Source organism: Penicillium concentricum (genome assembly GCF_028827145.1).
Source record: "Penicillium concentricum strain IBT 3081 chromosome Unknown utg000002l_segment0_segment0, whole genome shotgun sequence".
Lineage (NCBI taxonomy): Eukaryota > Fungi > Ascomycota > Eurotiomycetes > Eurotiales > Aspergillaceae > Penicillium > Penicillium concentricum.
This window is the reverse complement of record NW_026622755.1, coordinates 6,556,433-6,584,223: the sequence shown is the minus strand read 5'-3', so window position 1 is coordinate 6,584,223 and position 27,791 is coordinate 6,556,433. Positions and strand designations below refer to the sequence as shown.

The 27,791-nt window shown below is 48.0% G+C and overlaps 11 protein-coding genes across 11 annotated transcripts; 4 read left to right on the top strand and 7 right to left on the bottom strand.

Annotated features, from left to right (window-relative positions):
• Positions 1-752: 752 nt before the first annotated feature.
• Positions 753-1,997, top strand: glcA (type 1 serine/threonine-protein phosphatase catalytic subunit GLC7; the record flags this gene model as incomplete). Its single annotated transcript, XM_056723944.1, has 4 exons — positions 753-929; positions 999-1,400; positions 1,520-1,819; positions 1,902-1,997. 4 exons carry the CDS (start codon positions 753-755, stop codon positions 1,995-1,997), a joined length of 975 nt encoding a protein of 324 aa, XP_056580194.1.
• Positions 1,998-4,407: 2,410 nt separating this feature from the next.
• On the bottom strand, positions 4,408-5,623 carry sar1 (Arf family GTPase SAR1; the record flags this gene model as incomplete). The annotated part of the gene is made up of 5 exons (XM_056723943.1): positions 4,408-4,448; positions 4,557-4,856; positions 4,977-5,082; positions 5,254-5,357; positions 5,605-5,623. The coding sequence occupies 5 exons, from the start codon at positions 5,621-5,623 to the stop codon at positions 4,408-4,410; spliced, it is 570 nt and encodes a 189-aa protein (XP_056580193.1).
• Positions 5,624-6,466: 843 nt separating this feature from the next.
• On the bottom strand, positions 6,467-8,647 carry N7517_006212 (DUF2457 domain-containing protein; the record flags this gene model as incomplete). Its single annotated transcript, XM_056723942.1, has 1 exon — positions 6,467-8,647. The coding sequence occupies one exon, from the start codon at positions 8,645-8,647 to the stop codon at positions 6,467-6,469; it is 2,181 nt and encodes a 726-aa protein (XP_056580192.1).
• Positions 8,648-12,811: 4,164 nt separating this feature from the next.
• N7517_006211 (uncharacterized protein) lies at positions 12,812-13,250 on the top strand (the record flags this gene model as incomplete). Its single annotated transcript, XM_056723941.1, has 2 exons — positions 12,812-12,977; positions 13,087-13,250. The coding sequence occupies 2 exons, from the start codon at positions 12,812-12,814 to the stop codon at positions 13,248-13,250; spliced, it is 330 nt and encodes a 109-aa protein (XP_056580191.1).
• A 3,328-nt stretch (positions 13,251-16,578) lies between these two features.
• On the top strand, positions 16,579-17,820 carry N7517_006210 (alpha/beta fold hydrolase; the record flags this gene model as incomplete). Its single annotated transcript, XM_056723940.1, has 3 exons — positions 16,579-16,838; positions 16,891-17,093; positions 17,192-17,820. 3 exons carry the CDS (start codon positions 16,579-16,581, stop codon positions 17,818-17,820), a joined length of 1,092 nt encoding a protein of 363 aa, XP_056580190.1.
• Positions 17,821-18,039: 219 nt separating this feature from the next.
• Positions 18,040-18,306, bottom strand: N7517_006209 (uncharacterized protein; the record flags this gene model as incomplete). Its single annotated transcript, XM_056723939.1, has 1 exon — positions 18,040-18,306. The coding sequence occupies one exon, from the start codon at positions 18,304-18,306 to the stop codon at positions 18,040-18,042; it is 267 nt and encodes an 88-aa protein (XP_056580189.1).
• A 919-nt stretch (positions 18,307-19,225) lies between these two features.
• On the bottom strand, positions 19,226-20,131 carry sha1 (putative calmodulin-binding protein Sha1; the record flags this gene model as incomplete). Its single annotated transcript, XM_056723938.1, has 1 exon — positions 19,226-20,131. The coding sequence occupies one exon, from the start codon at positions 20,129-20,131 to the stop codon at positions 19,226-19,228; it is 906 nt and encodes a 301-aa protein (XP_056580188.1).
• A 503-nt stretch (positions 20,132-20,634) lies between these two features.
• N7517_006207 (uncharacterized protein) lies at positions 20,635-21,717 on the bottom strand (the record flags this gene model as incomplete). The annotated part of the gene is made up of 1 exon (XM_056723937.1): positions 20,635-21,717. One exon carries the CDS (start codon positions 21,715-21,717, stop codon positions 20,635-20,637), a length of 1,083 nt encoding a protein of 360 aa, XP_056580187.1.
• Positions 21,718-22,183: 466 nt separating this feature from the next.
• Positions 22,184-23,164, top strand: N7517_006206 (Zn(II)2Cys6 transcription factor domain-containing protein; the record flags this gene model as incomplete). The annotated part of the gene is made up of 1 exon (XM_056723936.1): positions 22,184-23,164. One exon carries the CDS (start codon positions 22,184-22,186, stop codon positions 23,162-23,164), a length of 981 nt encoding a protein of 326 aa, XP_056580186.1.
• A 357-nt stretch (positions 23,165-23,521) lies between these two features.
• N7517_006205 (uncharacterized protein) lies at positions 23,522-24,490 on the bottom strand (the record flags this gene model as incomplete). The annotated part of the gene is made up of 2 exons (XM_056723935.1): positions 23,522-24,217; positions 24,281-24,490. 2 exons carry the CDS (start codon positions 24,488-24,490, stop codon positions 23,522-23,524), a joined length of 906 nt encoding a protein of 301 aa, XP_056580185.1.
• Positions 24,491-25,265: 775 nt separating this feature from the next.
• Positions 25,266-27,321, bottom strand: N7517_006204 (efflux pump antibiotic resistance protein; the record flags this gene model as incomplete). The annotated part of the gene is made up of 8 exons (XM_056723934.1): positions 25,266-25,919; positions 26,003-26,383; positions 26,439-26,508; positions 26,564-26,668; positions 26,721-26,849; positions 26,900-27,003; positions 27,059-27,121; positions 27,181-27,321. 8 exons carry the CDS (start codon positions 27,319-27,321, stop codon positions 25,266-25,268), a joined length of 1,647 nt encoding a protein of 548 aa, XP_056580184.1.
• Positions 27,322-27,791: the final 470 nt, after the last annotated feature.

The following is a 27,791-nucleotide window of genomic DNA, read 5'->3' as shown; positions in this document are numbered from 1 at the left end:
AAAAAGTCCCCTATAAACTATAAACCGGGAAGATCAAACACGCGCAAACACAAATGGGAACTTCCCGCTTTCAAAAAGATTCTCTTCTTCTTCTCTCCACATCTTCACGTTCCTAAACGTTTTATTGAGATTTTTTTTAGTAAACCGGTCTGATTATAAGAAAATTTTCTCCCTTGATTGAAATTCTCTTCTCGACACACCTCGATTCATCTCGACTCACCTCTTTTATCAGAGTCCAGTGCTCTTTCGCTCAGCCTCGTTTTATCTTGAGGCGTCTTGGAGCCCATTCCCTTCGATATCTAACGTGCGCGTACACAACCACTCGGATAGGCACCACCGTCCCACACCCGTCTGGCATCTCTGCCAGAACTGTTTCTTTTTTCTTTCCCGCGGCCGTTGGGGCCCTTCTTTAGATCTGTTTGGTCTTGAAATCTTCTGTTTGGTAGGTCTCGATTTCTTTTCCTTCTACTTCTCCCATCCCCGACCGCCCAAAGGGGGAAGAAAAATCTAAAAAAAAAATCTCGAGCGCGTCCTTCAATTTCACCTCACCAGACTTGGCATGCAAACTGGACTCTCATTCTGTGACTCTTTATATTAACTTGTTTTTCTCGATAGTAACAGGACATAGCCGCCGCCTCATCAAATCTCTGTTATTCTCACCCGATCGCTCCGGAAGTCTCTCTTCCACCCTTCGCTTTTCTTTTCCCCATTTTTTTTTTCTTCTTTCGTGTTTTCGTTAGACATTATTCGCCATGGCCGATCAAGAAGTGGATTTGGACTCGATTATCGACAGGCTCTTGGAGGTGAGGGGTAGCCGCCCTGGCAAGCAGGTCCAGCTGCTCGAGTCAGAGATTCGTTTCCTCTGCACCAAGGCTCGTGAGATCTTCATCTCTCAGCCCATTCTGCTTGAACTCGAAGCGCCCATCAAGGTAAGTTTTTTTGTGTCCGAGCGACCACGAGTCGGAATAGGCCTCCGTCTAACTTGCGTCTCTCGCTAGATTTGCGGTGATATCCACGGTCAATACTATGATCTCCTGCGTCTCTTCGAATACGGCGGTTTCCCTCCCGAGGCTAACTACCTCTTCCTCGGTGACTACGTCGATCGTGGCAAGCAGTCTCTCGAGACCATCTGCCTCCTCCTTGCGTACAAGATCAAGTACCCCGAGAACTTCTTCATTCTGCGTGGAAACCACGAGTGTGCCTCGATCAACCGTATCTACGGTTTCTACGATGAGTGCAAGCGCCGATACAACATCAAGCTCTGGAAGACTTTCACCGATTGCTTCAACTGCCTTCCCATTGCCGCCATCATTGATGAGAAGATCTTCACCATGCACGGTGGTTTGAGCCCCGATCTCAACTCCATGGAGCAAATCCGCCGTGTCATGCGCCCCACGGATGTAAGTTTCTCCCCCAGTTCATCCCTCCCCTCTGGATGTGGTTCTATTGGCAGCGAAAGGAAAAGTGACATTGTGGGAGTGGGTTCGCGGCTAAAGGCCAACATCGCTGACTGAAATAGATCCCCGACTGCGGTCTCCTGTGCGATCTCCTGTGGTCCGACCCCGATAAGGAGATCACCGGCTGGAGCGAAAACGACCGAGGTGTTTCATTCACATTCGGCCCCGATGTGGTTTCGCGCTTCCTTCAAAAACACGATATGGATCTGATCTGCCGTGCACACCAAGTTGTTGAGGATGGATACGAATTCTTCTCCAAGCGCCAGTTGGTTACACTATTCAGTGCGCCCAACTACTGTGGTGAATTCGATAATGCCGGTGCAATGATGAGCGTAGACGATAGTCTGCTCTGCTCCTTCCAGGTGAGTTTATTGCAACTTTCATCCCCATCCTTTTTTTCTCTCGATCAGTTCCTAACCTACGTTTTTTTCTTTCTTTTGATAGATCCTGAAACCAGCCGAGAAAAAGCAAAAGTACGTTTACGGTGGCATGAGCGCCGGCGGTCCTGTCACTCCTCCGCGAAAGCAAAAGAAGAAATAAAAGAATCAATACGAGCTTCCCCATGTGCAGCAGGTTCGGGCGGAGATAAGCCTTTCACAAATCTCTTTAACAGCGCCCTCACGACATTCTCCCTACAATCCCCGCGAGTCCTCCCCCCGGATCCACGAAAACGATGAACGACCGAGGAACCCCTCCGCAGCCAGGGCAGCCCGATATTCCTCAACTCCCACGCCGATAATATCACAGTTTCATTTCTCAACTCCTCCCGGGCTCTATCTCCCAGTGCGACATGCGATAAAAAATCAGTCACATCATTTTCCTGGCCCCGTGCAACCCTACTTCCGGAGCGGAGTTCAAATGCTTTCTCGACTCTGTTTCTGTTTGTTTCTAACCATCTGGACTGGAATGTTTTTTTCTTTCGGCATCCTGGGAATGGGGAAGGGAATCTGGTTATCTTTTCTCTTTTTTCTTTTTTCTTCTACTTCTTATTGTCTTCCTTGACCGCATGTGTTGTTGTTTTCTTATCGAATCATATTCGTCTTTTCGAATCTTTTTCTAGTCCGATACGTACGAGGGTAGTAGTACTTCTCTGTGCTGATGGCATCGTATATCGGATTTGAAATAGGTTTCTCGGTCTCTAGCGATGTGAATCTCGGTCTTGGGGTTTCGGAGGTCTAGATTGTTTGTTATATGGGTGAGAATCACAATTGAGTTTTATGTAGGTCAATATATCTTATATTTTTCTATTTAGTTCATTCATTGATACTCGAACTAATAGATGCATACTCGAGGGATTTTGAATGTCTTTCCAAGACATGAGTCTCAGGTTATACATAGAAAAGTCACAGTTTATGCTTTCCGCTTTTGTTTCCGTCTATAAAACCAAGTAGGGGAGAAAATATCTATAAAAAAAGACATATAAAATGAATCGAAAAGACTACTAAGAGTACCGAGAAGAATAACAAAAAGACATCATGAGGAGAGCAACTAACCTTAGAAGTTACCTTATATGCACCCACCACACCTCATCTAATGTAGTCTTTCATCGCTCCTGACCTTCCCTCAAGGGCTTCAATACCGCAATCCTAGTTGCATCGCCTCTAGGTAATACACAGAGCCACATTTACTAGCACTATGATTCTGCTATGCCACTCCACGATTGTGTCATTATGAAGTAGATACATAGCCCACCTCGCCCGGAAACCACCCCAAACAACGAAATTCATCCTTTTCCACGCAACCAAAGAAACACTCGAAATCCTCTTCAATCCAGACGAAGAAACACCCATCACAAAACTGTGCTCTTCATTCAACACAAACGAACAACTTTTCCTAATCACCATACCCTCATTCCCACATAGCGCAGCATTCGGTGTCGTGCCTGATGCGCTTAGGTATTCCTTACTGTCAATGGGTCATTTTCTTTCTCTCCAGGGATACCAAGGTGCAACCATTATAGGTGATGGTCGAGGCAAAGCGGCTGGCTGGGGCTGGGGTCCGAGAAAGAGAGCTTGTCCTGGTGCGCCCTTTCATTCGCCTTCTGTTACTCTCGAGGTTGCGTACTCAAACTCGGATTCGAAGGTGGCATACACGAAGTTGAATTCGGAGGTGAGGTTTTGGCTTAACCCTAACGAGGGTAAGGCTAACTTGTGCTTAACACTTCGGATTCATAAGGCGTGTCCGGAAATTTGTATTGAGAAATGGAAAAGACGGCAGGATAGAATTCGCCGCTCTGGGGTCACATACATTACTAAAAAAGGGGATTGCTTCAATGTCACACATCATCCTTTCATCATTCCGTCCGAAAGACTCTTCTGTCGCCTGCCGGATCGTGGGGAGAAAGACATTGAGTTCTCACGAGAACAACTTGTGGAATTGCGGAGACGATTTGGGAAGATCAGGGCTGGTAGTCTAGTCTTACCTATAGCCACGATGGAAGAATAACCGTGGATAATTTGTGTAGTATAGGAGATGACCATGAGGGCACTTGAGCAGCAAATATAAGCCATGTAATTTCGCCTTGGACGCAATTCGTAGGTTGTAACACACCATCCCTATGCTTTATACCAAGAAAGAAGAGATAAATTCAAATCTTTGGACTATAGTATCCAGGAAAAACCAGCTAGCTAGCTCGAGCAAAAAGGCGCAGAACAAAAGGAGCAAGAATTGAACAAACATAGCAAGATGAGCGCGGTACAGCGTTGTCGAGTAACACATTCAAGACGTACAGATACGTCCGGGGGTAAATATGGATTGGGTTTGTGGGAGGGGGCGAGTATGGGACTGAGGTTTCGGGTGTGGAGGAATGTTGGGGCGAGCCGAAACCGACGCCAAAACCAAAGCCATTTTCATTTCACTTAGAATCTTAATCGAGTGGAATGAATCTGGATTTGGAATTGACAGGTTAGAGAGGGAGATCGGTTTGTCGGGGGAACAGGGAAGACTCCGTTTAAACGTATTGAGACAACCATCTGATGCCCTCGCCGTATCCTGTGAAGGAAGAAAAGTTAGTTCTAAGTGTTTCTCAATATGTGGCTAGCCACGCCCCGCATTTCCATTGTATATCCAATGCCGAGGCCCGGAATTGACCAAACTCACCCTGTCTCATAACAACACTGCACATGAACACCTCAATAGGACGGATACCCTCGAGAGGGACCTTGCCCTTACCAGTGGTCTGGTAGAGACCGAGCTGGTGGCGCAGCTCATCCTCGCTGACAGCATCGGGGTGATCGATCTTGTTTCCGAGGACGAGGAAGGGAACCTTAGAGAGCTCCTCCATGGCGAGGAGAGCGTCGAGCTCAGCCTTGGATTCGGGGAAGCGCTCGTAATCCTTGGCGTCAACCAAGAAGACGATTCCGCTCACTTCGGGGAAGTAGTCCTTCCAGAGACGACGAGCTGAAGGAAAAAGGTAGGTTCGTTAGTTATGTACAATCTCGAGATCCACTGTGGAGGGGTGTTATGTTGCTTGGCACTATGCTTGCGCAACATCACATCCCCATTGAGAGCGTTACTCACCCTGCTGGTGACCACCGAGATCGAAGGTCGTGAAGCGGTTGTTGCCGATGGCCAACTCCTCCGAGGTGGGGTGTGCGGTAGGTTGCAGGACGGCGACGCGGTCGTTCTGTTGAATGTCCTGTCAGTAAACAACTCCATACAATGCCCAGTTCTCATATCTCTCCCAGATCTGTGCAACCACCCAGCGCAACCAGACTTCCGGCCTTGTAGCCAGCAGAATTGAGCACCGAATAACTAGGTCCTCTCTTCCCAACTTAAACACCAACACTGAACTCACCTTCAACATGTGCAGCAGTGTCGTCTTGCCGGCATTGTCCAGACCGAGGAACAGGAGCTTCGCGTGCTTATTGAGGAGACCCAGCGAGGCCAGGACATCGTAGACTATAGTAGAAACAAGCGAAATCAGCAAATTGCACCTTGTACCTCGAGATGCACACCTCGATCACAGCAACCGGTACCGCGCCACAGCCGTCGCATGAATCGATTTCGGAGTCGGAATGAAGATATTTTCAGCTCCAATGCAGCTAGACTGTCTAGAAATACATCTCGTTCTTTCTTCCCCCGTGTTTAAGATCGGCCCCGGACGGTGACCGCAGGTGATCGGGTGTGGTATCGGGAGGGTACTTACACCAGTTGACGATCCACATGGTGAAAGGTCGGAGTCAGGAAGTAGTGCAGAAGAGGATGAGCTAAGATCACAGATTATCAGTGACGAGCTGATTGGGGAGAGGTGGATGGACGGGGGTGGAAGAGATAGAAGCAAAGAAGACAGGTTTGATGTTGTTTTCGGGGATTTGGTGCCTTAGGCAGGAAGACGGAATCCTCGCGCGATAAGCTCCGACTTGGGGGGAGACGGGCTGATTTGGGTAATTTGGGTATGGACAGCGTTGTAGGTTCTTTTGTGATTTGTTGGGGAATATTGATCATAATTGCGTACTTTTGTCTTGTTCATCGTGGCGAAGACTTGCCACTACTTGACCTCGTACGATTACTGCTACCATCTATAGGAATCTACTATAGGAAGAACTTCATCTAGAATATTTCATATTCACTCCCATCAAACTGATGGATCTCTTTATTCACAATGCAGAAAAGCCAGATAGGGGGTATATGCACCGCAGCCATGCAAGACAACAAAGGAAGCGACCTCCAGCAAGTCCATAGGACCGCAGTATAGGAAAAGAGGGAAAAGAAAGGATATAGATAGACTTCCGACAGAAAAATGCAAAGAAAGAACCACCTCCGTGTAGGGATTATTGAAGCAAAGGGGAAAAGGGATAAGGGTAAAGAAACCATTCATGTGGACAACACAAAGTCGGCTAATATGTGTAAGAAAGCGAAAGGCACTCGGATCGCTAACCGAGCAGGGTAAGACAAAATATAACCCCGGAACCAAAAAGGTGACAAAAAAGTAGGTATGTACAGGTCAAAAAAAAAAAACGGAGGGGGTGAAACTTTTTCATACAAGTTCCATATAGGTAGGGGGATACCTAAACGGATAGGACGAGCTGGGCGTCTTGACCGACGCCGTAAGCTCTGCACCTCTCAGCAACTTCGAGGCCAAGCTCCTTCATCCGTTCGGCTCCATGGCCTGGAACAGGCCGTTTGCCCATCTGCTCTTTGGCAGCTTTGCGGCAGTGTTGACGCCAGAACTTTTCTTTGCGTTTCTGGCGCTTTTTCTCGAGCCCCTCGACAATGTCGACTGGGCCACGAGTGTGTAGCTGCTCACGGGTACGTGAGTGCTCATCCTCTGGGGATTCAGAGAATGCTGGGATACCTTGCCATCGGTGATCTTTGTCCAGGCCGGTGAAGAAAGGATTGGGGACACGGGGGAGTGATTTGGTACGGACGAGAGGCCGGCGCTGAACCAGGTGGCTGATGTTTAGACCTTCGGGGGACTCAACAATGTGCATTTCCTGGGTAAATTGCCACTTGGCTGGGGTGGGGGACTTCGCTCTCACGCGTGGGGGCGGAGACTTGAGACGCTTGGGAGAAATGCGGCCGGTGCGACGGGGTGGTGGGGACATCAAACGCCTGGGAGAGCGGCGGGGTGAGTGCTTGCGGGCCTCGCCCTCTGGTCGTCCTCGGGTAGTTTCATCACGGCGGCCTTTGGCGGAGGGCACGCTGGAAAGCTCTTCCTCGGATGGTTCAAGGTCTTCGTCATCCTCGGGATCGCTGGTGGGGAAGCTAGGGTCGATATCTTGGGGGATGATAACTTCTTTTAAGCGGCGACGTTCTTCGAGGCAAGTCTTGTAGGCAAGTTCCAGGGGACGATCCTCGTCGAGGGTTCCACAGACAAAGTCGGTACTATCAGGAAGGTTTGGGGTCCTCGGACGAATATTGATGCTCTTCGAGGTCTTCGAAGCGCGACGGGTACCGATCCTTTGAACGGGGGCTGGAAGCCAGTTCAAGTGATCGTCCGTCATCGAGTCGAAAGATGTGTTCGAGGCGCGGCGTTCCATGGGTGAGGGGCGTGTATCGATGGGTTGACTGGCGGGTTCTGGGACACGGTGTGATGATCCCCAAAACTCGACGTCGGAGCCATCATCGTCGCTCTCGTCAGACTCTGCGAAGCCAGCCTCGTTGTCCGATTCATTACCCTCGTCGGAAGAGAAGTCGTGCACAGTCGAGTCGTCGTCAGGGATGTCATCCATATCCTCTTCCTCCTCCAATGCCTCTTCTTCTGCCTGTTCACCGAGTCGCCGGATGGCCATTTCTTTCTTCATACAGTCATTTAAAGTGATCTTTTGCGTATAGTCGGCCTCCCTGTTCACCCATTCATCGTCTTCGTCCATAGAGCTAGCAAACTCATGGAACCGAGTGGCTTCGGATTCCTCAAACTTGCCCAATCCACTGGTCGGGACACCCTTGTGGTCTGTGGGCGCAGAGACAGCCTCCTTGGAAACCTCGTTGGGGTTTTCCTTCAAGGTGGGAGAGGCTCTGCGGGCAGCAGGTGCAGGGGAGCCACGGAATCGCGGCCGGACGGAAGACCTGCGTGCAGGAGATCGCTCTCTTTGGCTGTTTGCAACAGTCTCCCGTCCAGGACATGCGAAAGTGAGTGTAGTTTTGCGCTTGAGTTGGAACGAGACTTCCTCCGTGGGAAGCTCCTTCGGTGCTTCGGCCTTGGGTGGGAGTTCTTGTGACGCAGAGGGTGAGACGGGAGAACTCCGCTCATTCTTGTCATCGGTTTTACGACCACAAGCGAAGCTAATGCATCGTTTGCGGCCAAGGTTAGCCTCGACGGAAGTTTCGCTGGCATCAACGACCTTCACTTTAGGGATCGTATTCTTCTTTCCCACCGACGCAGGATTTCTCATCATCTGAGGTGGTAAAGGCGGGCTGGGAGTATTAGACAAGGATGGACTTGTGAGGCCGCCGTCGCTGGTCAACTCAGCCGTGGAGACGCCACTGATGTTGCTATGAGGGTATGATCGGTACATGTAGGAGTCGTAGTTGGGGGCGTGTGGATCGGTTGGGGACATCTCCGGGCTGCTCCTCAAGGCGCGCGTGAGCAGTGATTCCTTGCGGTTCACCGTTGGCCGAGCAAGCACAATCTGATCGGAATTCACCCGGGTGGCGTGCATGACGTGTTCAGGGGGTTCGTCGACGTCTTCGGCCAAGTCGGCCTCGTCGTTGACGGGCTTGGGGGACGAGTTGGGTGACATGAGCATCTTCAATAGGTTATGAAAAGAAAACGTTCTTTCTCCGCCATGAGACTGTGCCATGTTTCAAAAGGAGAAGGGTTCGCGGTATAGTTTCAGAGTATAAGGAGGAGGGCGAGGCGAGTGGTGTAGGATCGAGTTGAAGGCGAGGTTAGGACGTTGCTTGAAAGATGAGGTCTTTCAACAAATGCTGTCTTGATATCGATCAATGTTAAATCGATCGACCACAAAGGCAGAACAAGATGTCCCGAGCGAGGACGATTGTCATGATATAAAACGCATGACTAGGGGGATTCGAGACGAAGGAGGATGTTCGCCAAGATCGATAATCCTAAGAATGGCAACTCAATGTTGGAGCTGGAGACTAGATCTTCTCGAATACCTCTAGGCTTGAGGGTCCGTGCTTTCAGAGGGATCGAGATAAAGGAAAGAGCAACAGGAATGTCGAGAATGTGAAAAGGAGAAATAGAGTGGAGATTATAAAGAGTAAAAAAAAGAAGGGGAAGTTTGGGGAAAGGTTGACAATAATAACAGAATAAGAAGATCGCGCATAGAAGTGCAGGGGTCGATGTCTTGGAGGGGGAGAGAGAGTGGGAGTGACGATACGGCAGCTCGGCACTGTCGTTTTAGGACTAGTTTGGTCTTGTAAATTTTCTTTTCCCACGTTTTTTAATTTTTCAATTTCCGTTCTTTTTGGTAATTTTAATCTTTTCCCTAACCTTTTTCGATTTCCTGTTTTTTTTTTCCTTCCTTTTAAAAAAAAACCCCCAATTCACCCCCAATGACCCCCATTTTCTCAAATTGCCTTACTCCGTTTTATAAACTAGGGCCAGTACAGCCCTGAGCCCTGGACTGTAACATAGAGATGCCTTGCCACTTTTGCATCAACCTATAGTATGTACAATATGCTCTATACCATACAAAGTACATAGGTTACATTTTTATACTCTATGTTATTCTTTATTACTATGTATTACGATTCTATATTTTCTATTTGCATCGACATCTATATTACACGCTTTGTTTCAAAAAGAAAGAAACTAATAGCATAAAGGGTTTCGAGTATTGTTAAATTTCAAGTGGACCGTGATGACCATTGTCTGTTGGGAGTTTGGCCGCGGACTTGCTATGAGGGATTTTGTGCTGAGACTAAACCCGTTTCAGGGTCCTTTTTCGTTGTTGAAAACCCCCCGTTAAACCTGACCTCTCTTAATACTTTCCGTGACTGTGCGAATCCACTTGCCAACGCAATGAATTGATAAAAAATCTGCCATGGACCATAATATCCTCACCGTATATCGTAGTTCCTATACAATTATGTACATTGTAGACCTCTATTGGAGTCCATTGGAGGCAATCTTTCTATTGGAGGTGTATTGGTATGGTCATATTCCCAATTACAAAGGCCATTCCCATAGTGAAAATCGGTATGAAAAGAAAATGACCATTCCCCGATTGGGGTACCTGAGCGCTGCCGAGCCGTCAGCCTTGGCCGAACTTGCCCTAGAGCTAACGAGGTTAAAGACCTTCAATTCTCTTACTCGACCGAAACTCGTAATGACAATGATAACTGTGAAACTATAAACGCGCCGTGCGCGCTTCGTGGTTTCTGCTTTTTATTGTCTACAACAGGGCACTGGGCGGTTTTCGCCGAGCCCTATAGTCATACCTGAATGCTTGGTATTTGACTTCTCTTCCCTTGCTCCTAATCCGGAACACTTCTTTCTCATCTGACGTAGAGTAACATGTATATTAGTCATTTACTCACTCTTTCCATCATGGCCTTACACAATTTCCAACTTCCATGACTCAAAGTCTATCGGATCTTCTCGGATAAGGAAGTCTAGGGTAAATGAGATGTTGCATATTGTACTATAAACTATACGCCGTACAGGTTTTGTACAGAAGTACAAAATTGTATCCACTGTCCTCCGAACTACACCCCAAAATGGACTCTTGGCTCTGCTCCTTCCCGGTAGATCAGTCTTGGTATACATAAACGTAGCGCATAGAACAGGCTGTACATCCAGTTATTTGTAGATAGAATTTATTGTCTCTATTGGTTCTTATTGCAGTGCCAAGCCCAAAGGCAGTCATATTTTCTAGGGATGCCAAGCTTAACCCTTCGCCAGCATGGCCTTCATTGACTCTCCAAATTTAGACATCAACTGTTTCGTCATTTAGAGGCGAAGCGTTCATGATCGTCAAGTTGGGCATACAATCGATCTACAATACAGCTCACGGAGTACAATGAGTTGTTTCAACAGGCAACTTTGTTTCTTTCCATCTCCACACTAATCACCAAAATCAGAAAAAGTAAACATCTCTCCATGTCTGATGACAGACGATTGTGCACGAATAACCTGCATCAAGCTTACGACTCCCACGTTGACAAAGAAAAGCGGTCAGCCATGATCAGCCCTAGATCGGCTGACCGGGTGCGTAAACCGGACCTCAAAGTATATCGCATAACCCGGACAATAAAAAACTTCCAGGGAAAACCCCGAAAAACTCCACAAGTAACTAAAAACCCCGAGGCTGACATTCTGGAGATATGCACACTGCAGCCACAACCCCCTCAAACCTGTAGGGTCATGAACCCCCGTTTAGATCGCGACAAGCTTCGAGAATCCAAGGAGATCCCCCACAGTCTATCTGTGCGAGCAGGCATAACCCCTGTAAACACAATCCAAGCTCACTGGATTTGCATGCCCTCGAACCTGTGACCACCGGTTGAGTTTGGAATCGAGTTATGGAAGAAGCTTGTTAGCAACGCAACGGTTTTGCGACGGGCATTACCCGGGTAAGAGTTGAAGCCATTGAGTTCAGCTTGCAATTTGTCCTTTGTCGCGGTTTGTTTTTATCTTCGTTAAATTCTTGTTTTCTTTGCTCCTTTGTTTAGTTTACATTTTACGTACATAGGACAAGGACAATTGTTCTACGGACGAGCGGCGATCTTCCCAATGAGGAGAAGGCAGCCGGGGCGCAAAAACTGTTTTGAAACTAGACATCGTATCCAGAATTATACAAGGATACGAACATACCCAATGTCGCTGTTTACAAAGTCCGCAGTACAGAGTACATGCAAGACAAAAGTTCCCGCGCTGACAACGATATCGCGGACAGGCTAAAACGTTTCCTTGGCCACCCCTCCTTAGGACATGGGCTTGGGCTCACGGCACGCGACGGGAAAGGGAAATTATGGGATCAAACCCTGGGCGGCAATGCTCACCAGATGGTTGGGATTGTGGAATGGGCCAAGAGGACCCCCTCCCGATCCCTCCGACGGAGAACTTCTCCCGGTGGAGTCGAAGGAGAAATTTGTGTGACGGGAGGTTCCATACGGCGTCGGGAACATGGTTTGATGTGAAGGGCTACAACATACTACATTGGTAGTAGCGTTGTGTTCGTGGCACGATGGGATGAATCCTCCGCTTATCGTGGCACTCAATTGACGATTAGCAACCGATCTGACCCGCTCTCTAACACTTACCCCAAGTCCCTAAGCGTACGGAGTAAATAAACGAAAGTACCTCTAGCGCAATAAGGTGTGAACTGTGCATGGGACACGGACTCCGGATGGCACGAGCGGGATCTTCGTTTCGCGACTTTTTTTCATCCTTAGGACCCCAATTGAAGCACAAGTGTATAATACCATTGACCGGGAGCACAACCGGGGAAAGTGGAGTCGAAAAGCAATGAATGGGATTGGACAGATGCAAGCTGCAATGCAGTATGCGCGATAGGCGGGACGGGTAAATGGTTGAAATATCCCGAGGATTTACCTGTACAGGATATACCACTATGTATGAGGCATTTTCATCTTCCATTTTTTGGACTACTGCACTGTGCCAGATGCAGCTACAGACTAAGCTAAGGCGTTTTATATTGTTTCTAGTATATGCGAATTGACTTTGGATATTCTTCTCAATAATTTTCCGTATAGTGTTCTTGACTTCAATTGACTCGGATTGATTTCAATCTCGATCCCAATTTGGAAAGAGGCTCTTCTCTCTTTGTTCTATGAATACGGGGATGTGACGGTGATCTTGGCGGAGGATCTTTCCCCCGAGGACAAAGAAATTTCCCAAGTGTCACGCAACAAAAACAATGCACAAGAAATACTAATAGATCAGATACCAATTGCTGGCCTGTGCAGGATAGATCTCCAGTATGGACCGTTACCTGCCTCCGGATACTCCCGATACCCTCAATACCCCAGGTCTTCACCACATCAAAGAATCGACTGCCGAGTCGGACTCGGATGGCCAATGCCAAGTCCACTCCGTACCTCACACTGGGAATACCAATTCCATTGACCACATCTCCTCTGAGGAACGTGACAGTTTAAACATCAGCCTCATGACCTCCCCGCCAAGATAAACCTGGGGGTTCACAAAATCCTGTTCGACAAGACAGGTAGAACAGACAAATCAATGATCTACCAGGCAGTGCAGGGTGCAAGGAGCTGGTCAGTTACTCTAGGCCTCGCTGGAGGAATGCTTGGCGACAGCGCGTGGCGAAGCAAACTGCCAAGATCTGGGCATTGGATATTCAGAATGCGCCCGGTACGACTCGAGGTGTCGTATGGAACAGTTCTGGAAATCAATGAGAGTTTCCGGGGTGACAATACGGGGTAGCAAGAGCAAGGGAGGAGATGGGACAAAAAGGGCCTAGTTCTCCACAAAGGGGGTTCAGGTTCAATGATTCTATTTACGATACACCCCTTTCTTGAAGAGATCTTGGCACTAAACCCCTTCGATAACCATACGCTCGATGATAGGATTCCCTCCCGATGCCAAGCAATGTGCTATGCATAGCGAAGTCTCAAAAACGAGCTCATCCTGGTCTCGGCACTGCGGTTATCGAACAATGTATGGGGGAATGGGCTCGCCAAGGGCGATCATGGCGATCATGCTGACACCATGAGCGTGCATCAATACAGTCTTGGCACCGCTCCTATTTGCGTGCTATTGTTTGTGCCAAGCGGTTGCACTGAGTGACTGCGTTGAGTTAGGGGGTTACAGTGGCAGTGCTTTGTTATTCTGGCTCGGGATCGACGGGCGACAGGGCTTAGCCTTTTGACTCGGTCCGGTCCGGTTGAGATGTGTTGAAAGCCTGTTTATGCACCTGTATACTTAGGTGCCTAGTACAGAGTATGTTGGGTTGGCATGGATTTTGCCTCGAGGTACATTGTGCATGTACACTTCACCGTTAGGAATAGGATACGATCGACACTGCGGCGTTCCTTCATTTCTTCTATTGCAGGCGTACGAAGTAGCTATACTGAGACCTGCGTGAACAAATATAGCAACCTCTCATAAAGCACCGAGTTGCGCCTTGGCACACGCCACTTTGTGAATAGCGCGGCTCTTGCCATCGCTATAGGCGTTCATCCCTGTGAGTCCACTCCACGTCAGATGCGCCCGGGCTCTTCACCCAAAGTCCAAGGCACACCGGACTACGTGCCCCGACATTTGTGACATTTCTGTTTCGGCGTACAAATCGCCACCGTCCAACATGGCAGATATTTACAAATCTTCTGGAACCGTTTGGTAATCCATCACTACACCCCCGGGGCCATGGATCCGCTGCCCATAGACCTCTCCGCAGAATATGGTTGGTCTTCGCGTTTGACCATCAGGTGTCTGGGAATCGACTTGCCAATGACCATTCAGTTCGGCGTGGGAATCCCGTGCGCGTTTCAAAGCACGGCATCGGATGCCGACGGATAATTAACCCTTGAATCCGCAGACAACAGGACGGAGGGGGAGTCTCGAAACGGTCGCACCTGGGTGTCAGCAGCCCGGGAGAACTAACATGACCATCTGATACTCTCTCTCGCATTACAGGTAAGGCGGTCGCATCTACAGTCCAAATGACCATGCAATCTAATGCACTTCGCGCATGACACGGCGATGATTATTGAAATTTTCTATATTTCCGTACGATATAGGCGGGATAATATCATTTTCAATAGGGCGTCGAGATGACACGGACTGAAACACGTTTCGGGTGCGAAGCAGCAAGATTGAATTCAGAACCAAACCTACAATATTATGCAATATATTGTATTTGGCATACAGCGTATTGTATGTTGTATAAAGCGGCACAAGAAACGGTGCCAGTTTCAGCAGTTCCAACCGTGTCAATCGCAATAACTCCGACCACAAATCATCCAACCACGGAAATACATATCCATCGATGATCACCGAAAACGGAAGAGTATGGAGGTTATCAGCGGGAATGTTCTCGACAAAACCCGACCGACGTAATCGCGCAAGAAACCTACAATATTCCCAGTCATTCGCTCGGTCGCCAGCCAATCCCTGTACAATATAAAGCCCGTGTTAAGCTGGGGCCCTTTTGAAGGCGATTCCAGCGGTCGCGAAAATAGGGATAAATCGGCGAGTTTGATATCATATCAGCGATGCGCCCTACCATGGGTCCAGAAATGGAGGCTTGAGCTTCTAACTTACTTCCAACGTACGATATAACGTTTCAGATGCTCTTTGACACTCCGCACTGGTGACATCACGGATGGAGATAGGCATCGCACGGTGATCAAACGCGTGGCTGGTTGCTATGGTAAGTTGTGCTTGGATCGTGACCTGCACTAGTGGTGCGGTTCTGCCCGAGATATTTCTACGTTGATATATACTATACGTCAGTGATTGCCATATACGATGTACCACGTAGGGCTTTGGTATACAACATATTAATAGATGGCCGTGCGATGAAGACTGTCATTGTTTATTGGTAAGAAAGATATATGATGTTTTATTTGTTCTCGTAGATCTGTGGGGGATCTTTGCTGGCCGCAATTATGATGCGATGTCTGCACTGGCAGGGATTTACATCAGATATCTCATTAATGGCATCATAGGGCATGATGATAACGCTTTTGATTTCCAATATCGGATTATGATATTCAACTGCTTTCCTCTGATTCGATCTTTCCAAATGTAGGGATGGACAAGTGTAGTCGATATCTCACTTCCTAAACCGGCAATCAGGGTTACGGTCGAAATACAATGTATACGCGCTGGTATGAATTACTGAACTGCTTCATGTATTTTCATTTCATGTTATTGCATGTAAAGCGAGTTTATACCTAAAGTAAATTCGTTTAGCGCCATTCTGGCTGCTCATGTGTCACCAACCTACCCTGTCCCTGCATTTGATACTGTATAACATGAGTCACGCACTATCTCTCGACATAGGGACAATTAGAGTCCGTGTCTGAGTCGAATATTTGTTTCAAATATCAATTTGCATCATAGTACCATGTAGCAATATTCAACACTTCCCCCATCGAACTCACTAGCGAATTCTCTCAACGATTGAGTGACCTCACTGATATGACTCATGAGTTGCACGCAGTGAAGACGATCCATTTATCTGATAATGCACTGCTTCTGTAAGTACTAATCATCATCGCATACTGTCCCTCCTTAAGGACGACTAGATGTACATCCCACCTAGTAGTACACCTCGCCCTTCATTTACCAGTATACTGGGGCAAAAGAACAGTGCTAATATTAGGACACTCTCACGGAAGTCAGTGACATATCTAACGAGATGAGTCAGACGGAATGAAGCGAAGCATGGAAGGATTTTGATGCTTCGTGCACGTGGATGTTTGAGGCTGAGGGGGGACCTCCACTTCCGTCATTGTCAGCGGCCAGTCTTCTTTGCATGTTCCATCGCACGGTGTAAATATACCAAACTAAGTTTATACTAACATGAAGAGCCAGTAGATGCCTATCGGGTAATTTGGACAGACCGATCAGAGAAAATGGTTGAAACATAATTATCAGCCTTAGGCCGCCACATCCAAACCTACTCTTTGAGAGATGCCTATTCTCTCCCTCAATACGAGCTGAAAAGTCTTCACTTTTTCTATATCCAACCACCTTTCCATTTCCACTGTCTAAACGATGGAATATGATCCAAATTCCCCCCGCTCATTCGCCGCTTCTTTTGTCTCTAACTCCCGCTTCCACCGCTCCTTGATCATCGAGTCGACTACCCATGGCCCTCTCAATGTGACTTACGGCGAATACGGCCGCGTGCCCAATGAGAATGGAACTACTCCGACACTTCTCTTTATGCCGGGCATGTTTTCATCCCGGTACATCGGAATCTGTCTACACGCGATTGCCGAGAAATGGGGCGTACGCGTTTTGGTTGTTGATCGGTAGGTGTACCCCAGCCCTCTTATATACATGAACTAAAGATATCGCATGTAGTCCCGGAATGGGTAATTTCACCGAAGTTCCGCTGGCGCAGCGAGTGTCCGCCTGGATTGAGACCGTCCCACGGCTTTTGGCGCATCTAGGCATCCAGCATGTTTCGTTAGCGTCGCATAGTGCTGGCACTATTTATCTGCTTAATACCCTGTATCACTGTCGGGATATTCTGTATCCCGAGAACCCAACGATCTACTTTCTAGGTATGTTGCATTTCCTACAGATCAGTCTGTCCTACATATCGTTCATATTGGATGGGTATATTCCAAGATAAAAGCTTATGATCTAATCACATGAATAGCACCGTGGGTCGACACCGCCAAGTCAGGTAGTACATCCATGAAAATTGCTCAGTACATCCCCACCCCAGCTTTCAAGCTCTGGCATCATATCCCACGTCTCTTTCTCGTCAAAGATGGGTCTGCAACAGCGACGAGTGGAACAATGATTGCCAATCTCACTGCCTCTTTCCCCTCAAGCAGCGGTGATGAACAAGCAAAGAATCGTCTCTATATCTCGCAGAACTACGGACTAGATATAGACCAGCAGAAGGAGATAGACTCTTCGATGATGCAGTGTATGTTCGCAGAGAACACGGTTGGCTCTAATAGCGAGGCGCTGCAGTGTCTACGGAAGGAGCCTAACACGTGGGGCAAATGTGAAGACTATGAGGTCTTTGTGCGTGAGTTAGTAGAGCGTGAAAGAGGACGAGATGGAGCGCCGTTAAAAGTTCACGCATTCTTTGGTGAGACTGATAGCATGATTGGTAAGAAGGGTCGGACTTATGTTGAGCGGTGCTGGCAAACGGTTAATGAGGACTCGAGGGGTGCAATTGAATTTGATTCGAGGGTAGTGTTTGGTACTGACCATGATAGCTTGGTGCCGTCTGCGGAAGTGTGGGAGAGCATTTTCAAGAAGATGGTAGCTTAATATAGTTCTTGAAATAGCATTGGTTTTACCTAAGAGCTGCTGCATATCCACGCATACATACGTACATTATCTATTAGTTAAATAGTGCGGTTACAGTCAGAATTCAGGATGAAGACGAGTTGCACAAAGCCATGGTATATTGGGCTATTGATAATGGTGCTCAGAAGTGAAATAGACATATATGCACGAAACAAAACTCATAGAACCATAGCCGACACCTCATTTCCATTGCCCAGCATCTTCTGCTCCTTCAGCCACCCGTTTCGCCCCGTTCTCAAGACCTGAGCTTGCACTACCGAGCGCATTTCCAACCGGCTCGCCAGCACTCCCCGTCGCGCTCGTGATGGTATCGCCAATGCCTCGCCCAGCAGTTCCTGCCACTCCACCCACTGTGCGAGTGACACCGCCGACTGTGTTTCCAAGTGTGGATGTGACGAATTTGGCAGCTCCGGTGACGCCTTTATCTTGATTGCTTTCGAACGGCATGGTTTGATTGAGTTTTGTGGTAGATTTGAGTGGGGTTGAAGAGATTTTCTCGAGTCTCGGATTGAATGTAAGAGGGAGAGATTTAGAGGATTATAGATCGTGGTAAATATTGAAAAAGAAACAGGTGGCAGAAGGGCATTGTTATATTGGGGCCTCCGCCCTATGACATCATGGTGGCTCGGTGGCACGGGTGGCTGTATACCTACACCTAGGCAATATAGATTGGATTCTAATATATTCTCTAATATATAATTAGCCAATGACGGAGGCAAATGTCAAATCTGGAGTTAAGGCAAATGACCAGCCATTCTGGACTTGGGTGATTTATAACCTTCCCTGAACTTGCTCAACAGACAATAAATAGTATTCGACATCGAATTTTAGAGAACGCTGCTCAATTGAGCCTACCTATATATATCTGAGAAGGTGCAATACACTCTAGCAATAGAATAGCACTTTACAGATAGTGGAAGAGACTGTGATGTCAGATATATTGAAGTCATGCTTTGTTGTGAGCAACTATAACATTGGCCAATATGCGACTGGATGTTTATACAGTGTAGAATCGATAGCTAGCAAATGTAACATTGGAAGAGAAAGAGTTAGAGACAACTTGAGGCCCATGTTAAGATCTACCCAACTGTTATGTTGTGTTGTCGAAATCATGTTTTGCTCATAACTATTTCCACAAGTTACTCATTATACTAGCATAAACCAACTCATACCAAATCTCGCATATGTTATTTCATCATAATAGGCAGGTTAGGTGTACAAAAGCAATTTGCTGACCAAAAAGGAAAAATATCGGGGACGGATGCCCTGCCTGTCATATCGCGGTAGGGGTATCATTCAAATGAAACAAGAAAGAAAAAAAGAGAAAGTGAGAAAGGAAGAAAAAGAGAAAGAAAATAAAAGCCACTTAGAGGCGCCGAATACCTCGCCGGCCAGAATTTTGGTGGCTCTGGCGAACAGACGATCTCGGACCAGCAGGTTTGCGTCGAAGAGTTTGTTCAGTGCGCTCCTTCAGCTTCACCTGCTCTGTCTGCTCTTGCAGCTTGCAGGCTTTGACGCCACGCCACCATCGAGTAATCACCTCATATGCGGCCTCTACCCTGACCGTGGCGATATCACACGCGTGTTTATTTCGTCGTTCTTTAGAAGACCGCCATGCCCGTTGAATAACGATGGCGGAGAAGGCACGCATTAAGGCAGAGGCCCAAGCATTGTCAAGCGATGATGAAAATTCTATCTTTTTGGGGACTCTGACGACATTCCCTTGGGCTTTACCCGGAGCCACTCGCATCAATGGCTCTTTTCGCACTTCTTTGGGCTTGGTTATTATGCGTGTTCTGGGAGTTGTGTTTTGTACGACTGGACGGGCTATCTTGGACATCGGTGCATGGTTTTCCATCTTGCTTTTGTTGTTGGTATTGGCAGAAATTCCAGGTGGGATGTTTTCTTTGCCGCCACCTGTTCCAGGGACATCAACTGTTGTCGCCCCTGCCTGGAGAACTTTCAAGCTTTGCTGGAGCGGAGCTCTCCATGTAGATCTTGCCAACGGCTTTTGTGGCTGGCGTCTAGCAAGCTGTGACTTGAAGCTGTTGGCCTCATTATTCCCTGAGATATGTGGGCTGGCGTCTTTGATTTGCCGCTTAGGTGAACTATAAAGACCCATGAAGACGGTAGGAGTGATAGAGTCATCGGATGGAATGTATATTGTATTGCATCGTCTTGAAGACTCGCGCCTCGACGAGCGGGGAGTGGGACCTTCGTCGAGAAGACCTGTTTTGGCGTCGAGGCTTCCCAACAAGAAGTGAGGTTTCATATTGAAATGAGAGTTGGGTCAACTATTTTGAAAGTGAGGGAATGTCCACGGGTTTTGTTGTGCAGAGAAGCGGTGAAGTCAATCAAGGGATCGACTCAAACGCGGGGAAGACGCGGGGCGTCTTGATGCTATCAACAATCTCAGACACCTGGGCAACTGTAACGTGGTGTATCAGATCAATATACCGAGGATCGCGTGTCTGGAACGGTCGATTGCGACGAGACGTGTTGACCTGTGGGTGGGTTGTCCAGGGCAACACGTGGGGGGTAAACACGTGACAGCATTAAAGTATCGGATGAAATAGGGAGGGGGAGCAGATCGGATCTAGATAGAATGTTCTCTCTAGTGCAAGTCGGTAGTCCCACCAAGTCCGTCTAGGCTTTACGACAGGCATATCTCCTTCATGCGAGAGTAAACTCTCATGTCTCTTATCCTGTACATTGTTACGAATGCAGATCGTTCAAGTCGGATATGGCTCTAATTCAATATGTGTACCTCGTTAATCACTTTGCCAGGGGATATCCTGACCACGGTGTTTCCCAAGCCGTCATAAGATCAGCCTTGGCTGCATGAATCTCCATCAATAGGTGCCCCACCAGCCTGTCATGCGCGATGCCCGGGAGCCCGGCGTCGGCTCGAAAGCCCTGCATCACGTTCGGGTATGAGGTAGCGGTTTCTCGCATGCGTGCCGACAGAGTCTCGACTAGTCGCTGCATGTGTTGCAACTCGCCCAGCGTGACTTGCGCCTGAATAGTCAATCCCAGTGCCTGGTCATCGACCGAGTGATCTCCGATAGTGACGGGTTGATGAACGACCTTCTCCAACGAGGTAGGGTTCTCGTCGGACCCATTACTCATGCGCCCAGAGGAAATGCTAGGGCCGTTCACAAAGCACGCGCGGATCATCGCGCGGTACCACGCAATTAGTCGGGAACAGATAATTGCTAGGATCATCTGGTTCTGTGGGCGAAGGGCACAGGCGCACTGTAGCATGCGGCAGACTGACATGCCTGCATCTTTATTGCTTTTAAGGACTGAGCCGGACATGCGTGGGGGCTCTAGTCCACTGCTGTCATGGCTGTCAGCGCTTCGGCGGGAGACGCAACTGGTCTGGGGGATGTGGAGTGAGCGAAGGGACTGCGTCGCAGTTATTATGCAAGGGGTGTGATGTTGTGCGAGACAAGACGCTGCTGTGGTTGGGGGCGGTGGTGTTTGGAACGGGGTGAGGATTTTATCCGGGACAGCGAATAGTGGAGTGGAGAGATCAGGAAGCGTGGAGCGATCTAGAATCGGTTCATCATGATCGCCAAAGCCATCGGAGACCACATGGGGCGTAGAAACAGAGCAGGGCGTAGACACAGAGTAGATGTCAGGAATAGCGCCAAAAGACATGAACTGAGCCGCTGGAAAGGTATCAAGGTATATACCGGGGTCAATATTGACATTCAGATCGACTTCTAGGTCGTCTATTGATGCATCTGCGAACAGACCATCACCGGACCTCATATATGGATGAAGTAGATCATCACAGTCATTTCCTAGAGGCATCAAGTCCTCGAAGAGGCTATTATCAGGGGTTGCTTCCATTCCAAGTCAGTGTCACACGGTGGTAAACTTGGAATTCTCCGGTACCTCGATGCTCGGTCCGTAGGAACTAACCCGAGTTGGTTAGTTCGTATTTAGCTCAATCTAAGGTTTTTGCGTGGGAACACACGAGAGGTTCCATCACATCGGTTTTTCCCTCAGTCTCTAACCCTGGAAAACATCCTATTCCGACGAAAACGAGGTCATAACCCGAACCATCTTTCTGAATAATCGTCCAAGTGGCCAATTGCCCCACAGCCTCGATTGCATACTTCTTATCTCTTGGCAAGGAGGGGCGGAAGTGGGTTGCAAGCGGGACCAGGACCAAGCCATTTACTTTGTCGGTAAGGGAAGTCGAAGACAAAAGCTGCTCAAAGGCGCCTCCTAAAAAGGCTAACAAGGAAATCATGTATATCAGCAGGGCCTCGACCTACGAATAATCCTTTCATGGCAAGCAGGGACTGACGCCATGGACCGCAATCGCATCCAAACTTCACGATCGTCCGAAAACACTCAGCATATCACCTCTTCGTTACCAACCCAAAAACTCAAAGATTCCTGCGATAAATGCTCTGCCTCCAAAGTACGTTGCACAAAGGAGAAACCCTTATGTGCTCGCTGCGATAAGCTCGGATACACATGCTTTTACAGCCTAGCAAGACGGGCTGGCCGCCCTTACCGGTCGAAAAAACAATTATCAGAAGGAGGGAATGGCGAAGAAACAAGCACATCCTCTACGAGAGATTTAACAACGAACCAGTTCGTAGACGAGAGTGCAAGGATATACTCTCGCTTCAATGCCTCCTCCACACCCGTCGATGTGACCTCCAATAGCTCAATCTCAAATTCTACTCCGGAACAACATGACTCCAATATCACAAAAAGCCATGACGCCTCTGATCCGGACTGTTTGCTAGTCGCTCTGGACATATTATCCGAAATAGAAGTGCCAGCAGAGCAAATGAGACGAGTATCCCCCGGAGATACAAATCTTCTCAACACGACCGCACAAACCGTCACAGCGGCCTTTCAGCGCCTCTCTGCAGTTTTGATTTGCCCTTGTTCCGAGCGAGCGGAGGTGGGGATGCTCGTTTCTGCAATTTGCATGTCCATCATCGACATGCATGCTCTGACAATTGCAAACATTGCAAAAGACCAGCCACCCACTAGGCTGGTCACTCAGCCAATGACATGGGATAATTCCAGTATCGGGTCTCATAGGTCTCCTGAGTATGAGGTTACGGCTATACATATTTTTGTGGAGCTTTCTGAACTGGCCAAGCTCATTTTGCAGCTGACTGAGCGCTTTGATGAAGGAAGTGAAATTTTAAACAGGGAGAGTCTAGGAAATGGATCGGAGCTGCCAACGGACTTTCTGCCAGGAATGGCTACTTTTTTGCGGGAGAGGTTGCAGCTAATCACAAATGACGCTACTCATTGGCTTGGATAGATCTAGATCTCGTTCTTCAATGCGGGGTCTTTTGCACTCAGTTTTGGAGCATTGCGATTTGGAATGGGTTACAAGAACAGTCGGCCGCTTATCCGACCTCTACACTTGACGATGTAAGACTTGAATAATTTGAACATCCAGTTGATCCAAGATGATGAATATTAGAGAGTCACCACCCAGCTCGGCATAGGCTGGATGCAGGTCGACTAGAGAAAGAACTTCACGGCTTGTCCTCATCGATAATTTGGGTAAAACCAGGGCCTACGGTTCAACACAGTCATTGAAGAGTTGGACATGTTCGTGATTCTGGTATATATTGGTCTGATATACTCTAACTAGGCGATGAACAAAGGTATTCTACAAGATAAACCACTTCTTCTCTTGGCCTCCGACAGCATGTCCAACCTTCCCCTCGTCGGCTAGTTTCGATAGAACCTGAGCTATGAATGGTCCCGCCATTGCCTCCAGCTCGGGCCCGTAGAGACATGCGATGATCTCCCGTGTCGTCAAGGATGCCCTTGTCCTTGCGTTGACCCCCATAAACGCCGACAGAACCTTCTTTTCTCGCATTTCCCAGTGTCTGCTCCAGACTATGAGTTTGGCGGGCAGGTCTTCAATCACGGCACCGTGTCCGGGGTATCCAATTGTTAGATCTTCATTGCGCACACTTCGGGTCATGACTTTCAAACTCTTCATGTATCGTCCTAGTTCTTCCACAACAACACTGCCTCCATGTCCAAGCACATTATCACCTGTGAACATAGCGCCGCTTTCCTCCAAGACAAAGCACATGTGATCTTGACTATGCCCAGGCGTGAACAGGGCTCGCAATGTAGTTCCTTGGGCAGTAAAGGTCTGTCCATCGTGAATCGAATGTTGGCCCCGGTCCGGGTCAGCCTTGTGGACCGCCGCGGCCAGATGTGGATACTGGGCCAATAGCGCCGGGAGACCACCGGTATGATCGGAATGCCAGTGGGTCAGCAGTACCTGGGAGATGCTCAACTGGTGTTGGTCAAGATATTTGACCAGAGTTGTGAGCCAGATTGGACATCCCTATCGATATGATTCTCTTTTTTAGTCTGCAAGTGCTGAGCTGGGATGGTCAATGTCACTCACTTGTCCTGTATCTATCAAAATCCGAGTCTGGCCGCTTCCGACTAGATACGTATTGGTTCCTTGTAGTTGCATGTCACCTGGGTTTCCGCCAAGTATTCGTACCACCTCGCTGCTGAGTTCCGTGACAGCTGGGAGATATGGTAGTCCTGCGTTTCGAGCAGATAGATATTCCTGCCACCCTGACTGCTCCCACACTTTAGAAGGGGCCATGTTTCTTGCTGGTCAACACTAGATGCCTAGGGAGACTTTGCGACTGGAGTAAGCAGTGTTGCAATTGACAGGTGGGGGCCGCTGCATTTTGTTCGGCATATGCAGATAGGGCATGCATGGCTGCCTGATATACCAGGCGTTTATCTTCAGTGACAATAACTGAGAAAAACTCCCCGAGTCCTATTTTTGGATTTTATCGGCGTTTATCCCGTTTCTTCCTATGGCTTAAAAAATATAAATATGAGGGAGGGAGAGAGGTTGTGACGGAAAAAAAAACACGTAGAAAAATAACGATTACGACTGAGAACGACCGACAGACCTCGCATACGCCAAAGTAAAAATGAGAAAATGCCCTTGGGCGTTAGTTAATTCCAGGTAATCAACACCGAAGGGCATGTGAGATAGGGACTTGGTATCAACTTTAAGGGAATAAGACATTCAGAAAACAGTACTAAAAGGTTACACACACTTAGGCAGGCTCGACGAATTTCAGCATCTCATACTACTACAGAAGCACTCCTGGTTAGAGCCATATAAGATAACGTTCCACTCCCATCCTTCGTCGGGGCTTCCACATCGGCGTATCATTGATAGCTCATACCTCTGTATGTCAAAATTAGATCTGCTGAACTGTTTACAGTAAATCCGATCTCATTGGTATACATGATGCTAGAAGAAAGTCTAAGCCACTTTATTTTAAGACTATAAAATACCGCAAAGACACCATCCATCTCTTGACTTTTCTCCTTCAAGAGTTCTCAACGTGTCTTACCGTCTATCTCTTACCAAACAACCTATCCCTACCCAAAAAGAAACTCAGCACAAAACTCAACGCACCAGCCACCACCAAAATCAACCAAACCGGCTTCATAGCCTCAATAATCGCCCCAATAACATCACTCCTAACAGCCTCATCCAAGCTATCAAAAATAACACTAGTCGTCCCCGTCAAAGCCTCCAAAACACCCGCCTTGGTCGCATCGGGCAAGACAGCCTGCACCTTCAAAATCGCCCCGTTATTATACACCGTTCCCATCACAGCCAAGAAAACAGTAATACCCGTCGACTGGGCTACACTCATAAATGAAATCACGTCGGGGATTTCTGTGGGACCGACGAGGTTCTGGGCAACAGGATAACAGGCGTGGACGTAGGAGCCAACACCAATACCCATGAGTACGGTGTAGCCGTAAACATTCCCAATCTTAGTCGATATATCAACAGTGTACATGAGTGCAGAACCGATGAGTATCAAAGCTCCACCAAATGTGTACCAGGGCATGTAGTAACCGAGTTTTGTCATTAGGGCGCCGTTGATGAGGGCGAAAGCGGCGACCATCATGATGTAGGGGAGGAGACGGACGGCGGCTTGGAGGGCACTGTCACCTTGGGCAAACTGGAAATAGAGGGGAATGTAGTAGGCGGCTCCCTTGATCTCTTTTTTAGTTTGGAAAATTTCAAGATAAGGCGAGTAAAGGAGGAGAATTGGTCAAGTAGGGTAGGGGTCATTACCAGCAGTACACCAGAAGAAAGGAAGAGCTGAAATTGCAAATTGAGAAGGAGCGGTCGACGCATCAATTGCGTGGGATATAGTCGATGGGCCTTCTGGATGAAGGGAGTGAAGTGCTGGGTTAGGCCGAAGATAATCCAAGAAATACCTCCGACGACCCAAAAGGCAATCTCTGCCCCTGAGCTCCAGGAATAGACGCTGCCACCGAAGTTGATTGCAACAATCAAGCAGACCATTCCTGCGTAGAAGAAGAAGAGGCCAAGCCAATCTACTTGCTTGAGCTTCTGTGCGAGCGGAGTGTTGCGTTGCATGTCGATGTCGGGGAGGAGGAACAGGTAGGCTGGTGCGAATATGGCGCCGATGACAAGATTGATGTAGAAAGCCTTGGGATTCTGTTAGATAGTGGTTTTCAATATAGAGTGCTTAAATAGGACTCACCCATCGCCAGGTGGCAGAGCTATCAGCAAAGGCACCTCCCACTACGGGACCAAGGACGGTTCCCACTGCCCTGAAGAGAGGTCAGTGGGGTGAAACGATATGAGAGAAAAGAAATATATGCATACCAAACCATCCCAACCAGACTCATGAGCACTGGCTGCTCATTTGGCGTGGTTGTGATGGCGAGATATGTGAGACAGCCACTATACATGCCCGATCCACCGACACCACTGTAACTTATTAGCTAAGAACTTATGCAAGAAAGACAAGTTTAGACCATACGCAATGACACGGCCCAAAATCAAGGCAGTCATATTGTTCGCAGCACCGCAGATTGCACTGCCAATCTCGAAGATGATGACGGTTCCCACATAGAGCCATTTAATGTTGAAGACACCATATGCCTTGCCCCTACACACAATTAGCTTTTATGTTCTCGATAAACAGCATGGAATAATCACCAAGGGAGAATAGATGTAGCGCCAAGCCCAAACGCGGCGCCGACCCAGGGCAATTTTTCGGCGCTACCAAAGTCATTGACAATATTGGGTTGAACGTCGGCGACCTAGTAGATGATCTTAGTGGAAGATTTGGGTCTTATTCTCTAGGGCAATATATACCACAGTGTTATCCAAACTAAACAAAAAGGTCGATGACAAAATAGCACAAACCGCAATAAACCACTATGATACCAGGTCAGCCAGACCTATCCTCGTTGGCTATCAGTAGTACAATGACCAACCTTTAAACCATGGATATGACGAGGTGATGGCGGCTCCCCCTTGGGAGCCACCGAGCCCCCAGACTCATTCTCAACGTCTTGAGGGGCAGCTGCGGCGTCATTGATAGTAGACTCCTCCACTGAAGCTTCAACATCCGTCATGGTTGATTTCTGGTTGTTCGTTATCCAAAGAGCTGTAAAGGTCCCTGTTGAGTGAATAGTAAAAAGTAGAATGGAAAGTAGGAAACAAAAAGTAATGCAGCTCAATATAAAACAACTCGCGCCGCCCGCGCCGAGCACTATCTCTAATGATCTACGCGATAATTATTCAGCATAGTCATATGTCGTGGTGGAAATTATTCAGCCTGGGTAGGAGTTGGTAATTCAGGCACTGTGAACTGCATATTTGTTTGCGTTTGCAAAGGATCGTCCTAATGAGCTTCTCTTTTACAGTATCCGGTTTAGTCTGTTCGCGGGCCCGGCCCGAACAACAAAGCTCGGGCCGCTCTCCCCGAGTCTATACTTATTTAGGGTTAAGGTCTCCGGGGTGAGGCTGATCCCCCCGAGCACCCAGCGATCAGTTCAATTTCTGCATTAGTAAAATCACATGCATGAAACTAATCAATCTATAA